The 11999-nt window shown below is 54.7% G+C and overlaps 1 protein-coding gene across 2 annotated transcripts in view; it reads right to left on the bottom strand.

Annotated features, from left to right (window-relative positions):
• Positions 1-11999, bottom strand: part of KIRREL1 (kirre like nephrin family adhesion molecule 1) — a 114073-nt gene that overhangs the window by 11869 nt on the left and 90205 nt on the right. Inside the window, exons 2-3 of one of the 2 annotated variants that reach the window (XM_004390830.2) lie at positions 5847-5996; positions 3883-4032 (exon numbers count right to left, since the gene is read on the bottom strand). The exons of the other annotated variant lie outside the window; for it this stretch is intronic. Of the exons in view, the coding sequence (XP_004390887.1) occupies positions 3883-4032; positions 5847-5996 (300 nt within the window). The remainder of the gene's footprint in view (positions 1-3882; positions 4033-5846; positions 5997-11999) is intronic. 2 annotated transcript variants of the gene reach the window in all.

The raw sequence follows: 11999 nt of genomic DNA on the forward strand, positions 1-11999 counted from the left end.
ATAGCAGCCTCCTCCCAAAGGGACTGCTTGCCTCCATTGGGTTGGTGTCACTGCCTGGACTAGAGCTAGCAGGGGCTCAGACTCCTGGCTGCCTAACTGTCCTGTGAATCCCTGGCTCCTCTGCCTTGCTTGCTGGTGTACTGGTGCCATATGGGTGTAGGTTTGCAGGTGGGGATTGGAAGTAGCTTGAGAAGTAGAGAAAAGTGGAGGAGGGCTGCTAGGCAGGCCTCCCGGGTCTGTCTGGGCCCATCAAGGCCACGCCTGACTGCTCACCCCCAGCAGTAGGGTCCTGGATGAGCACAGGAGGGAGATGCCAAGTCCAGGGTGAGGAGCCCTCCGGTGGGGGCAGAAGAGGGAGGGAAAGCCTCTCCTCCCATCAGCTCTCCCTTCCCCTTGTAAAGTTGGGCCTTTCCCTCTAGTCCAGGGAAAGATGGCCCATCTAACACCTCTCGTACCAGCCTGTCTCTCTAGAATTTTCCAAAACCTTCTGCTCGCCCTCCACGAGCCCATCACAGCCCCCATATCTTCAGCCAAGGAAAATGAAGCGTAAGCAGTTAGAAGGCATGTATCCGTGTGTGTGTTTATGAACAAGTGTTTATTTCTATGACTTAAATTTGTATATCAGGATGTGTCTAGGGCGCAGTGGTTAAGAGCTCGGCTGCTAACCAAAAGGTCAGTAGTTCAAACCCACCAGCCACTCCTTGGAAACAGTTCTACTCTGTCCTACAGGGTCGCTATGAGTTGGAATTGACTCGACGGCAGTGGGTTTGGTTTTTTTTGTTTTATGTATGTGCATTTATGGCCTTAGTTTCCTTGTTTATAAAACTGCAAAAATAACATTGGCTCCTACTCCCCAGAGTTGTTATTATGAAGGTGAAATAAGATCACGGACGTGAAACCAACTGAGAGCTGTAATGTGATCAACAATCATTTCTAGCACTCACTGAATGCTTACCATGTATCAGCTAACGCACCCTGTGTATATGATTTCATTTAATCCTCACCGCAAAGTATATTTCATTAATCCTCTCACGGTAAATATCATTAGCCCCAATTTACAGATAAGGAACTGAGGCTCAGAGAGTTACGCAAATGTGCTCAGAGACGTAGAGAGTTAAATGGTGGGGCTGGGATCTGGGATCCCTAAGCCCATGCTCATCACTGCTGCACTCGAGCTGTTACCACTGTGAATAATGAGGTGTGTGTGGGCATGGAGATCTATACTGTGTTGGCATCTGCATCTGAGTGGGAGTGGGAGGCTTCTTCTCAGAGCCCTGCCATAAGGAAGAAGGAAAGAGGCCATTCTGTGGAGAAGGCTGGCCCAGGGAAGTACGGGATGACTGAGGGGCATGGCAGGGGATGAGGGGGAGCTTCTGAGGCTGGCATTGTGCAGAAAGGCTGGCACCAGGTCACTCTTCAGTTCTGCCCTGCCCAGTCCTGGACCCCAGGCTGCTGTGGATAGATTGTGGGTGAGCAGGAGGCAGGAGGGGGTATAGGAAATATCTGCCTTCTTGTTGTTGTTGCCACGTGACAGCCGATGAGCTTGGCGGCTCCTGTGGCTACCTGGGCCCTCAGGAGAGACAAGGGGGGAAAGGAGTGAGGGGAGTGCAGGGAGGAGCTGCACTAGCCATCCCTGCCTCCCTCTCAGCTCCCTCACTCTTGGGGCCTCCCCTGTTCCTCGAATCCATCCAAGTCCCCCAGACAGGCTAGGAAAGCCCACACCCTCAACACCCACCATGCCATCCAAAGGAGCCAGTCAGCTCCCCAGCTTATGCGGCTCTCCCCCACTGACCTACAAGCCTTATAACAAGGCACTCCCCCTTCTAGGTGCCCATCCATATTCTCCTCTTTCAGGAAGCCTTCCTTGATTGAACCAAGCCACTGGATGCTTTTATATGTCCTTGTTCCCTCAACACCTAGGAGCTTAGGTGTCTTTCTTCATCTCTCTAACTTGGTGCTGGGGTGGGTGAGAGAAGTGAGCAGTACCAGGGGCCCCTCACTAGCATGGGAGTTCTCCAGGGCAGAAGGGCCCAAAACAGAGGCACTTAGGGAGGACAAAAGAAGGGAGGAATTCTCCCGAGAAGCTCCTGATTCCCCTTGGAATTCTGGTCCATTGTGGGAGGTCACATGCTCCAATGAGAGGTGAAAGGTGACCCTGGCGGTCATCAAATTCTTGCTCTCTAACCTCAGTCCCACTCCTGGCTATTCTTCCCGTATCTGTCCTCACTAGCTAGAGAGAAAAAGCCTGCGATCCTAATCCTTCTGGGCCTTTACATCCAAGGCAATCAGTTGCTGGGTCCCTCTACCAACAAACCAAACCTGTTGCCTTCGAGTCGATTCCAACTCATAGCGACCCTATTAGACAGAGTAGAACTGCCCCATGGGGTTTCCAGGGAACGCCTGGTGGATTCGAACTGCTGGTCTTTTGGTTAGCAGCTGCAGCCACCAGAGTTTTCTGGGTCCCTCTAGTCCTCACTTATTCAGACAACTCACATGTGCCCAGACCTTCCCAGCTTACAGCTCCACGCGGAGCCAGCAGCAAAGCAGCAGTGGCTAAGAAAAGGCCACCATCATTACACCATTGTTACCAATAAGGACACCGATGCCCTGAGGCTGTGACCTTTTCAGGGTTGTGCTGCCAAATGGCTGAGGTGTACCTGGAGCCCAGGCCTCCTGACTCCCAGGCCAGGGCCGTTCCTGCCACCTTGTCACGTGTCCTCCCTCTCAGCTCCCTCCCAAACTTCCTAGTCTCCAGGCTCACTCTTCTCAGCTCCTCTCGCCTTCCTCCCATCCGTCCTGGCGTCTTCCCCCTTTCAGGGATTTCAGGTTAGAGGGAGGGAACCCAGAGGGAGCCAGGCAGATCAGAGAGAGGCAGGAAAGAAGAAAGAGTCAGTGACAAAGGGGACAGAGAAGTTGTAGGCAGGAGAAACCAAGCTGGAGACAGAAAGCACCACACAGAGAGAGGCAGCAGAACTCGAGGGAGACAGAAAGGCTGAGGGAGCCTCAGGTAGAGCAAGAGAGAGAGGGAGAGGGAGCTGAATGGCAGAGAGGGGCGAGGGGCCGGTGGGAGCTGGCCTCCTTTCTGCCCTGTGTGGAGGAGAGAGTGCTCTCATTATGCAGATGGCCCCGGGTGTTACCACAGAGGGACATCTGCTCTGTCCCCCCCGAACCTCCTGTGGGTGGTGGGTGGCTGCCGGGAGCATAGCTTCCAAGAGACGTGGCCCATCCAGGCACAGCGGAGACCCCAGCCTGCACGCTCCCCAGTTCTCAACCTCCAAGGCCCATTCCTTCCGTTCTGACTGCCCTGTTCCCTGAGGGGGCCTCGAGGTGAGTCTGAGGAGGAGGGGTGAGCTCTAAGAGAGAAAAGGAGGCAACTGTGGGGAGAAGAACTGGGCAAGGCAGGGGTGAGGACGAGAAGGAGCAATGGGGGCAGTTTCTGGGGCTCTGGGGCAGCTGAGACGGGGGAAGATGGGAGACACTCCCTCACCAACAAACCTGTCTGCCAGGAGAGGCTGAGAGAGGGAGGGGCCCGGGGCCTTGCCCACCTTGTGTGTGGGGGTCTTCATCTCCACAGCTTTGTGTCTAGAAAGCAAACAGCTCTGCGAATGAGCCGCCTGGGCATGGGCAGGAGCAAAGATGCAGCCCCACACAGCCCACCTGTCCCGCCATCCCCTCCTTGCTCTCTTCTGTCTGGACCTGGCATCTGAAGAAGCTGAGAGAAGGAGTTGAAGAAGAAAAGGCAGAGAGATAGTGGGGACGGTGGAGACAAGAAGGAAGCCAGGAGCACAGAGGGAATTGGCGAGGTGCAGGAAACGCCAAGACACCAACAGAAAAAGAGGGAGGTGGGAGGGCTGGGGTCCTGGAGGGGGTTGGGGTTATTACTGAGCACGGTGAGCTTGGCCCGCCGGGATCGCAGGGCGGCCTCTGTGGCCTGGCACTCGTAAGAGGCGTCGTCTGAGAGCTCGGCGTCTGTGATCTCTAGGTTGTGCTGTCCGGCGTCAGCAGAGCCCACCACCCTGTACCGCGGCCAGGCTGCAGGAACAGAGAGTGAGGCCAGAGTAAGGCCCAGCAGGGGCGACCTGGTCGTGAACCAGCCCGCCCCCCGGGGCTCATCCTCTCCCCACCCCTCATCCCCACAGCAGGGTCCACATCGGGTTCCATGCCGGCCCTCCTCCCTCTGCCCTCTCCTGGGACACCAGGGGCCGGGGGACAGGCCCCAGACACAGACACTGTGACGTCACAACCCCTTCCCCAACCAGTAAAGCAGGAGGAGCGGACGGGAGGGGCTGTGAGGGAGGGAAAGAATCTTCCGAAGCTGTTTGCAGACAAAATGTCTCTCATAATAATAGGAAAGAAAGGGGAACAAAAAGGCAGAGTCGGGAGAGGGGAGGGAGAGCATGTGGGTACTAGGAAACACGGGGCACCCAGCAGGGACAGGCGCTCCCAGGCACACCTCTGTGGGGCTGGGGCAGAGAAAAGCCCCAAGGCAGGCGGGAGGTCTACCTTGCTCCCCAGTCACCAGCAGGGGTGGGGGGGATGGATGAGGCAGAGCCCCTGAGCCTGGAGTCCAGGTTCCCTGCAGAGAGAGACTGAGGGCCTCAGAGCCTTGGACCTCTCCAATCTCGGCTTTCTTCTTTCTTCCCCCTTCCTTCCTCCAGGCTCTCGTTACCACACCCCGACTCCCCTGCCCTCCTCTCTCACGTCCCCACCATCAGCTCCCTCCCATTATCTCCCTCTGTCCAGAGGCTATTGATTCTTCTCACTCCGTATCTATTGATCTCTTTCGCTCTCAGTTTTTCTCCTTCTATCATCAACAGATCCACCGGACCCAACCGTTTCCCGGATACAGATTGCTCTACACAGACAAATTTCAGCTACCTGGACTAATAGCCAGAACCCACAGCAAATCGGTTCAACCCCCTAAAAAATAAGAATAATAATTAAAAAAAAAAAAAACATATCCCTTCATATACTTACATATTGCAATGCTTTGCAGTTAACAAAGTGCTCTCACAAAGCATATTCTCAGTTGGTTCAAAACTCACAAACTCACTCTAAGGCAGGCAGCCCAGGGACTATTACGCCTGTTTTACACGTGAGTAAATGGAGGCGCAGAGAGGGGGCATGGCTGCCTAAGGTCACCCATCTGGTAGGTGGCGGGGGCAGGCCTGGAACCCAGGTCCTGATTCCTCTTCCACTCTGCTAGGCAGCCTTGCCAAACGCATCTTGACTTGTTTTGGCATATAGGAGCTTGGTGTTTTGTTTTATTTATTTTGATACTGACTCATTATGTTTGCCTCAACACAGACTACACAGTCAGTGCTTAATAAAGGCTTGTTGAATGAATAAATAAATAAGTGCTCAGGCTGATATTAAAACGAGTTTTTGGCCTCTGAGCAGACATGGCCCCGGCACGGGGAGGAGAGGCACAAGGCCAGCCTGGCATGCAATACTTTTGGGGTCCTTGTCCAAAGTTGTCTGTGCTCCCCTCTTCCCCCTCAGGAAACTACGCTGTCTCCTAGCACCTCTCTGGGTGTCTGTCTATCTGTCTCGAGCTCTGTTACATAAAGGTCTCTTGATTTGCTAGATCTCTCAGGCTTCACGTTGCCTTTCTTGAGCTAATCTGCAGTCTGGAGGAAGCAGAGTTTGGGGTTTGGAAAGTGGGAGAGGCCGAGCTCAGGAGGAGAGGAAGAGAGATGACCCCACACACATGGGAGGTGGGGGACAGCATCAACAAGACTAGAGCACAGAGAAGAACATAGTGGGGAAGCTGAGTGACGGTGCAGCCAGGGGTCTCTTTTGGGGGTGGGCGGTAGGACAAAGGGCTGGCTGGGCGCCCTGCTCACCTTTGAGGCCCTGGCCCATGCCCAGGGCCAGCCCGTCCTTGGTCCATTGCACGATCCCTGAGTAGTTGAGCAGCACGCAGGGGAGCACGGCCCGCTGTCCGGCCACCACGGTCTGGTCGGCTGGCTCCTGGCTGAAGCGCGTCTGGGTCCCTGGTACAACCAAAGGCAGCACTGGGTGAGCAGAGGGGCCCCACCCTCCCAGTCTCCCACTCCCACCCTGCAATAGGCCTGAGGGAGTGAGCTAAGGCTGGACAGGTGGGCTGTCCCATCCACTTCAGCCCCATCCCTTTCCCTTTAGGGTGTGGTGGCTTGCCCTTTATTCCTTCTCCCTCCATGGCCCACGGGAATGGGGTTCCGGAACTGAAGAGCTCAGAAATCATAGAAAGTGATGCAGATGTGTAAGGGCCCTAGAGATGAATCTTGTCCAGCTTCCTCATCTTACAGACGAGGATGCTGAGGCCCGGGAGATGCGTACCTTACAAGGGCACCCAGTGCGCTGAGAGCAGAGTTGGGATTAGAACCCAGGTATCCCCAACACCCAGTCCTGGGATGTGCCACTAGGACCAGCTGCCTCACCCCCACACCCATGTCGATGGGTAACGCATACATAGCCAAGGATGACAAGTGCCCCAAAGGTTGCTGGCTGTGTCACAGTCCCCCGCAATCCTTGGGACTCAGGCCCATACACACGAATATACCACCTGACCCCTATCAGAACGTGTCATACGAGCCAGTGTGAGCTAACACACGTGCCGTGCTGCCCCAGTGAGGGCATCAGGGTAGGTTCTTTGGGGGAAGGCTTGTCATGATCTGTGTGCTCACATGTTCACATGTGTGTAAATAAGCTCCCTCAATGAGTGCCCAAACCAAGCAGCTCTGAACACACTTCTTGGCACAATCTGTGTGTCTACCTCCTGCTCCCAAGCGCTGGGGCATGAGTGTGCACCCAGGGACACGCCTGTCCACGCCGTGGGAGCTGCGGGGCAATGGCATGACTTCTGTCCCATTCTCCCTCCGGCTGTGGGAGCTCCACTTGGCTGCCTGGCTGGCAGCTCAGCAGAGAGCGTTTGATTAGAGAACTGCAGAGTAATTGCCGTTAATTGTGGAGCCTAAAAGGAGCAGGGAATTGGATTGCGGGTTTCTTCTCCCCCACTGCTCCCACTCACCCGCTCCCCTCAGCACTGGGGGTGCCTGGTGGTGGGGCAGGCCTGGGCCCTGAGCAGGGTACCGGGCAGCTACCGGAGCTGTGAGCAGCAGCTTCCTTTGCCAGGCTGTTGGGTGGCGGGAGAGGAAGTGGAGCGGTTGGGGACACCAAGGGGAAAGGTCAGGGTCTTCCTTGCTGCGCCTGCGATCTGTCACCCCACAGTAACCAAAATCAGACCGTCCCTGGGGACTCCCCCTCTCCTTTTCCTCCCCAGCTCCCAAGTGTTTGCAGAGGCCACAATCCCCAAATCCAATCCTTTCCAAACCCAGCTTTCCATAATTTCTCTAATCTGCTATCACTCCTTCTACATGTAAATGTTAACTCATTCCTCTCCATTCCAAGACCGCCTCACCCTCCAAGCCACCCCAGAGGCGGGACCCTAGTCTCATCACCTCCCTTCTCCTTTTCTGTCCTCCAGACCTGTTTCTCCCTGCCTTCCCAAGCCTGCCCCACATTCCCCTTACAGGAAGTCCTCCTGGACTGATCCCTTAGCTCCTTGGGCAAACACAGCGCATCCCATCCCTCAGCTCTAGCCACTCGATTTCCTGTCTCAGGCTATCAGGGTCTATGCCCATGTTGTTGCTTTTTTAATCACAGGATAAAGGGCAGCTGTGGGCGGGGGCGTTTGCTTTATCTGTTCCACCAGAATGAGAACCTCTTCTCTAAGGTTGGGCAACATGTCCACCCCTCTCTCTGCATCTCCCTCGACATCTGACGTCCACATTGGTTATTGCACATAAAGGGGGCTGAGACAGTAGCGGGGGGGTGGGTGGGTGGGGGCAGGTGGGAGAGGACTGATGGACTGAATATAAGTTAATACAATGAGGCAGCCGCTTACTCTTTGTGAAGTGTGCAAATCCAGCTCTTTGGGTTTGCAGGGGGGCAGGAAGTTAGAAACAGTGCACCTCTCCACACCCCAACTCTGCTGACCTGACTTTCTGTCCCCAGCTTCTAAAGAAAGAAGGAAGGCTCACCTAGATTTCCAAGGATCAGGGTGGCAGGTGCTGAGAGCCTGGGGAGGAGGTGGGTCAGGTGAGCAGCCAGCATTAATTCCAGCATCGCCCTCATTATTATTCAAATTTATTCACATCCTTGCGGATTTCTCTAGTGCAGCTCCATGCTGCAAACTCTCCATGCAAACTCTCCACACTCACGTTCCTCCTTCCCACAGCCCCCGGAGCCCAAGTCCAGGGCTTGGGAATGGGGTGGTCAGTGAGCCCTAGCTCAGAGGCAGCATTTGTATTCATAGTTGGAGACTTTCCTGCGTGGACCCTGGTCCCTTGTGGAAGTCTCCAGGGGACAGTGAGCGTTTGGTTGTCTGTCCATTCTCAACGAGCAGGAGGCTGACCCTGCGGCAGGAGGGAGGCACCTTGGTGTCAGAGGCAGATGGGGATCTTGCCAGCACGAGGAGTGACGTGACCTTGGGCATGTCATTTTCCAATGCGGGCCTCCACTTGTTCCCCTGTGCAATGACGAGCCTGGACTAAGGTCTGCAAAGATTCCTTTCTGCTGCGATACTAAGACCACAGATTTAGAAGACGGTCAGACCTAGGTTCACATTACACTTCTGCCACTTCCTAACTGCGTGACCTTGGCCAAGTTACTCTTTAACCTTCATTTTTTTCCTTATTGGTGAATTGGGGCATGGTGATGCCTACCTTGCGGATTGTTATGAAAGTAAAATGGGATTGTTGTCGTTTTTGTGGGCTCTCAAGTCAATTCTGATTCATAGCAATCCCATAGGAGAAAGTAGAACTGCCCCCTGGGTTTTCCAAGGCTATCATCTTTACAGGAGCAGATTGCCAGGTCTTTTCTCCCACAGTGCCACTGATGGCTTCAAACCTCTGACCTTTAGGTTCGCAGCAGAGCGCTTAACGCCTGTGCCACAAGGGTTCCCCTCAGCGCTGCTTACCTCCAGTTTATTGTGATAAGGCATGCACCCACTAAATGGTAGTAGCTACATCACTGTTTGTCCTGAGCAGTTAGACAACTGGAGAACCACTGGAAAGCTGAGCAGACAGATGAGAAATAAGGTAGCATCTATTTTCTTGGGGATTTTGAAGCAAAATTTCCTCTTGGTTTAGGCCTGCTTGGAGTAGTTTAGTCTGGAGACAGGGAGATGAAAGAAGTGTTCTTCCAAAGAATCCAGAGGAGAGGGCATGAAAGGTGTCTTGGGAATTAAACTGATTGGAAAGGCAGCCTATATCCTGAGCCTGTCAAAAGTCGCAGGCAATGTTCCGTGACCCCAAAACAGTCCCTGCAACCGAGACAGCAGATAGAGTCCAGAGTCCAGATGTCCTGCTCATGATCAGGGGAAGCCCTAAGTCGGCCCCACCATATCCTGTTCTCTCTGACTCTGCACCCCTTTATACCTGTGCACTGGCCATTATCTAGGTGGGATGCTGCTCCCACCCCTCCCTCAGGAGTCAAACAGTCAACTCCTCTGTGAAGTCTTCCATGACTGCCTCGGTGCTTCAGGGACCTCTGTGCTCACTTGTCCCTTCTGTTATAATCTGGCCCACACTGCACTGCCCGCCCTCTGCCCTGACCCAGTGGGAAGTCCTGGAGTCTGGACTGTGCCACTTATGGCTCAAGCCCCATCACCCAGCACAGGGCCTGGCTGCGAGGCCCACAGCAGGAGCTCTGAATAAGTCTGTTGTTTGATGGAGTGCACGTGAGCAAATGCCCACGTGAAGCGTCCTGCCTCCTTGTGAAAGCCCCATCAAGAAAAGGAGGCCGAGCCTGGTCTCCTCATCCCAGGTCTGGCTCACAGACCCCAGAAGAGGCAGAGATAGGGCCGGACAGTCAGTGGGGCTACGCTTTCACAGAGAACAGTGCTGGGGCAGGCTTGGAGTCAGTCCTGGAAGGCTCCCTGAAGGAGGGAATGCAAAGTAGAGCTGGGAAGGGGAGGAGAAACAGAACTCTAGAAGGTTCTGATGCATGGTGGTGGCGGTGATGACGGGACATGGGAGAGCTGAGGAGAAAGACTAGAAAGTGAGCAAGGATCGAGGCAGCAGCAGCGGGCAGGGCACAGCAGCTCTTTTCAACAGGGAGGGTAGAGATGTCCTGGTGTCACAACAAAAAGGATTGGGGGCACGGGGAGGTATTTGGCAAGTCCTGAGTGTTAAGAAGATGCCAAGAACCCAGGTGCTGTTGTTAGCTGCCATAGAGATGGCTCATGGCTCAGGGTGACCCCATGCACGACAGAACGAAACACTGCCTGGTTTTGTACCCACCACCATTGGTTGCGGATGGGACTGTTGTGATCCATAAGGTTTTCATTGGCCGATTTTAAGAAGTAGATCACCAGGCCTTTCTTCCTAGTCTTTCTTAGTCTAGAAGCTCCTCTGAAACATGTTCAGCATCATGACACCATGCAAGCCTCCACTGACAGACGGGTGGTGACTGCGCATGAGGTACATTGGCCGGGAATTGAGGCTGGGCCTGCAGCATGGAAGGGATAATTCTACCACTGAACCACCACAGCCCTCATAAAAACCCAGTACCAGTGGCCTCACAAGTGCGAGACACACAAATCCGAGCACACGCCCGCCCCGGGGTTCCAACCACGGAGCCTTCTTCCATCCACGGCGCAGAGCAGCATCTGCGTTGAAACGGGGAGTGAGATTTCGGTCCCATCCCTACTCCTGCACCCAAGTCCAGGAAACCAAACCAGCGCCAAACAGATATGCAGGGAAACAGCTCACTGCAGAGCGGGGCTGGGGGGAAACCAGGTGGGAGGAGCATCAGGAAAAGCCTGACCACAGACGGAAAGGGAAAACAGTCCAGCCTCCCATCGCAGTGTCAAATAAACGGTCTCCTCGCCTCGGCAGCTCCAGTCCGAAGCCAGCTCGGTTCAGCATGGGTGTTTTTAAATGAATTCCCACCTGCTTTGATCTCTCTCCCTCCCGGTCTTCAGACATCATCACAGATGTGGTGAACTCTTAAACAGCATTGTGAAGACAGGCAGGCAGAGAAAAACTGAGCTGTACACACAGGCACAGGAGCGCGCGCACACACACAGGGGGAGGCTGACAAAGGCGCGGATGACGCTGAGAAATGGAGACAAAGACAGACACCCACATAGAGGCAGACGGAGGGGCAGGAGAGGAAGGACACTGGAGGGGAGGCAAGGTGGGAAGAGGCCAAGGGAGAAAAAGACATAGGCCCCAGGCACACAGATCCATAGAGAACACCAGGAAAGACGCAGTGAGACAAAGACACCCAAGGAGTAATGGGGACCCAGGCCAAAAGAGAAAAGACGGAAGACCGACAACCACTGAGAGATGTGGACCAAGGAAAAGACTTTCGCAGCTGGGCAGGGGCAGGGTGTGGGGAAGGTGGCAGGTCCGTGGACGAGGTGGGAACCGGGGTAGGGCCTTGGCCGCTCTGCCCCACACCTATCTCCCACTCAGCTCCTTCCTTCAGAGCGAGCTACTGGGAGCCCACTGTGTGAGGCTCGGGGCTGGGGACCCCTCAGACTCCAGGGGCGCCCCCCTCCTCCACAGTGATGGGCATTCTGTCTTTCCCACCAGTTTGCAAGCAGATGAAAAGGTGACTATATGGTGGAGGAGAGCAGAACCGTGCAAAGGTGAGGGGCGTGCAGAAGGAGTCTGGGGAGGAAGTAGGGGTGCAGTAGGGGGTGCCGTGGGGAGCTCTGTGCTGCGTGCGAGAGGTCAGCGCTAGGGGGAAGCCCTGATTTCCCGCCAGACTTCCCTCTGTCTCTCTCCCAGCCCTCCCTCCTTCCAGGTTAACCCACGTCCCTCACCACCCCCATAACTCAGAGCTCCTCTAAGCTCAGACTTGGAATAGCTCCCTCCCCTATTCTTCCACGGCATTGTTTGGGCTTCTGGTTATAGCACTTATCACTGCATGCCTTGTATTAAAAGTTACTCGTGTGTGTGTGTGTGTGTGTGTGTGTGTGTGTGTGTGTGTGTGTGTGTGTGTGT

This window comes from Trichechus manatus, unplaced genomic scaffold (assembly GCF_000243295.1).
Source record: "Trichechus manatus latirostris isolate Lorelei unplaced genomic scaffold, TriManLat1.0 scaffold00333, whole genome shotgun sequence".
NCBI classification, from domain to species: Eukaryota; Metazoa; Chordata; class Mammalia; order Sirenia; family Trichechidae; genus Trichechus; species Trichechus manatus.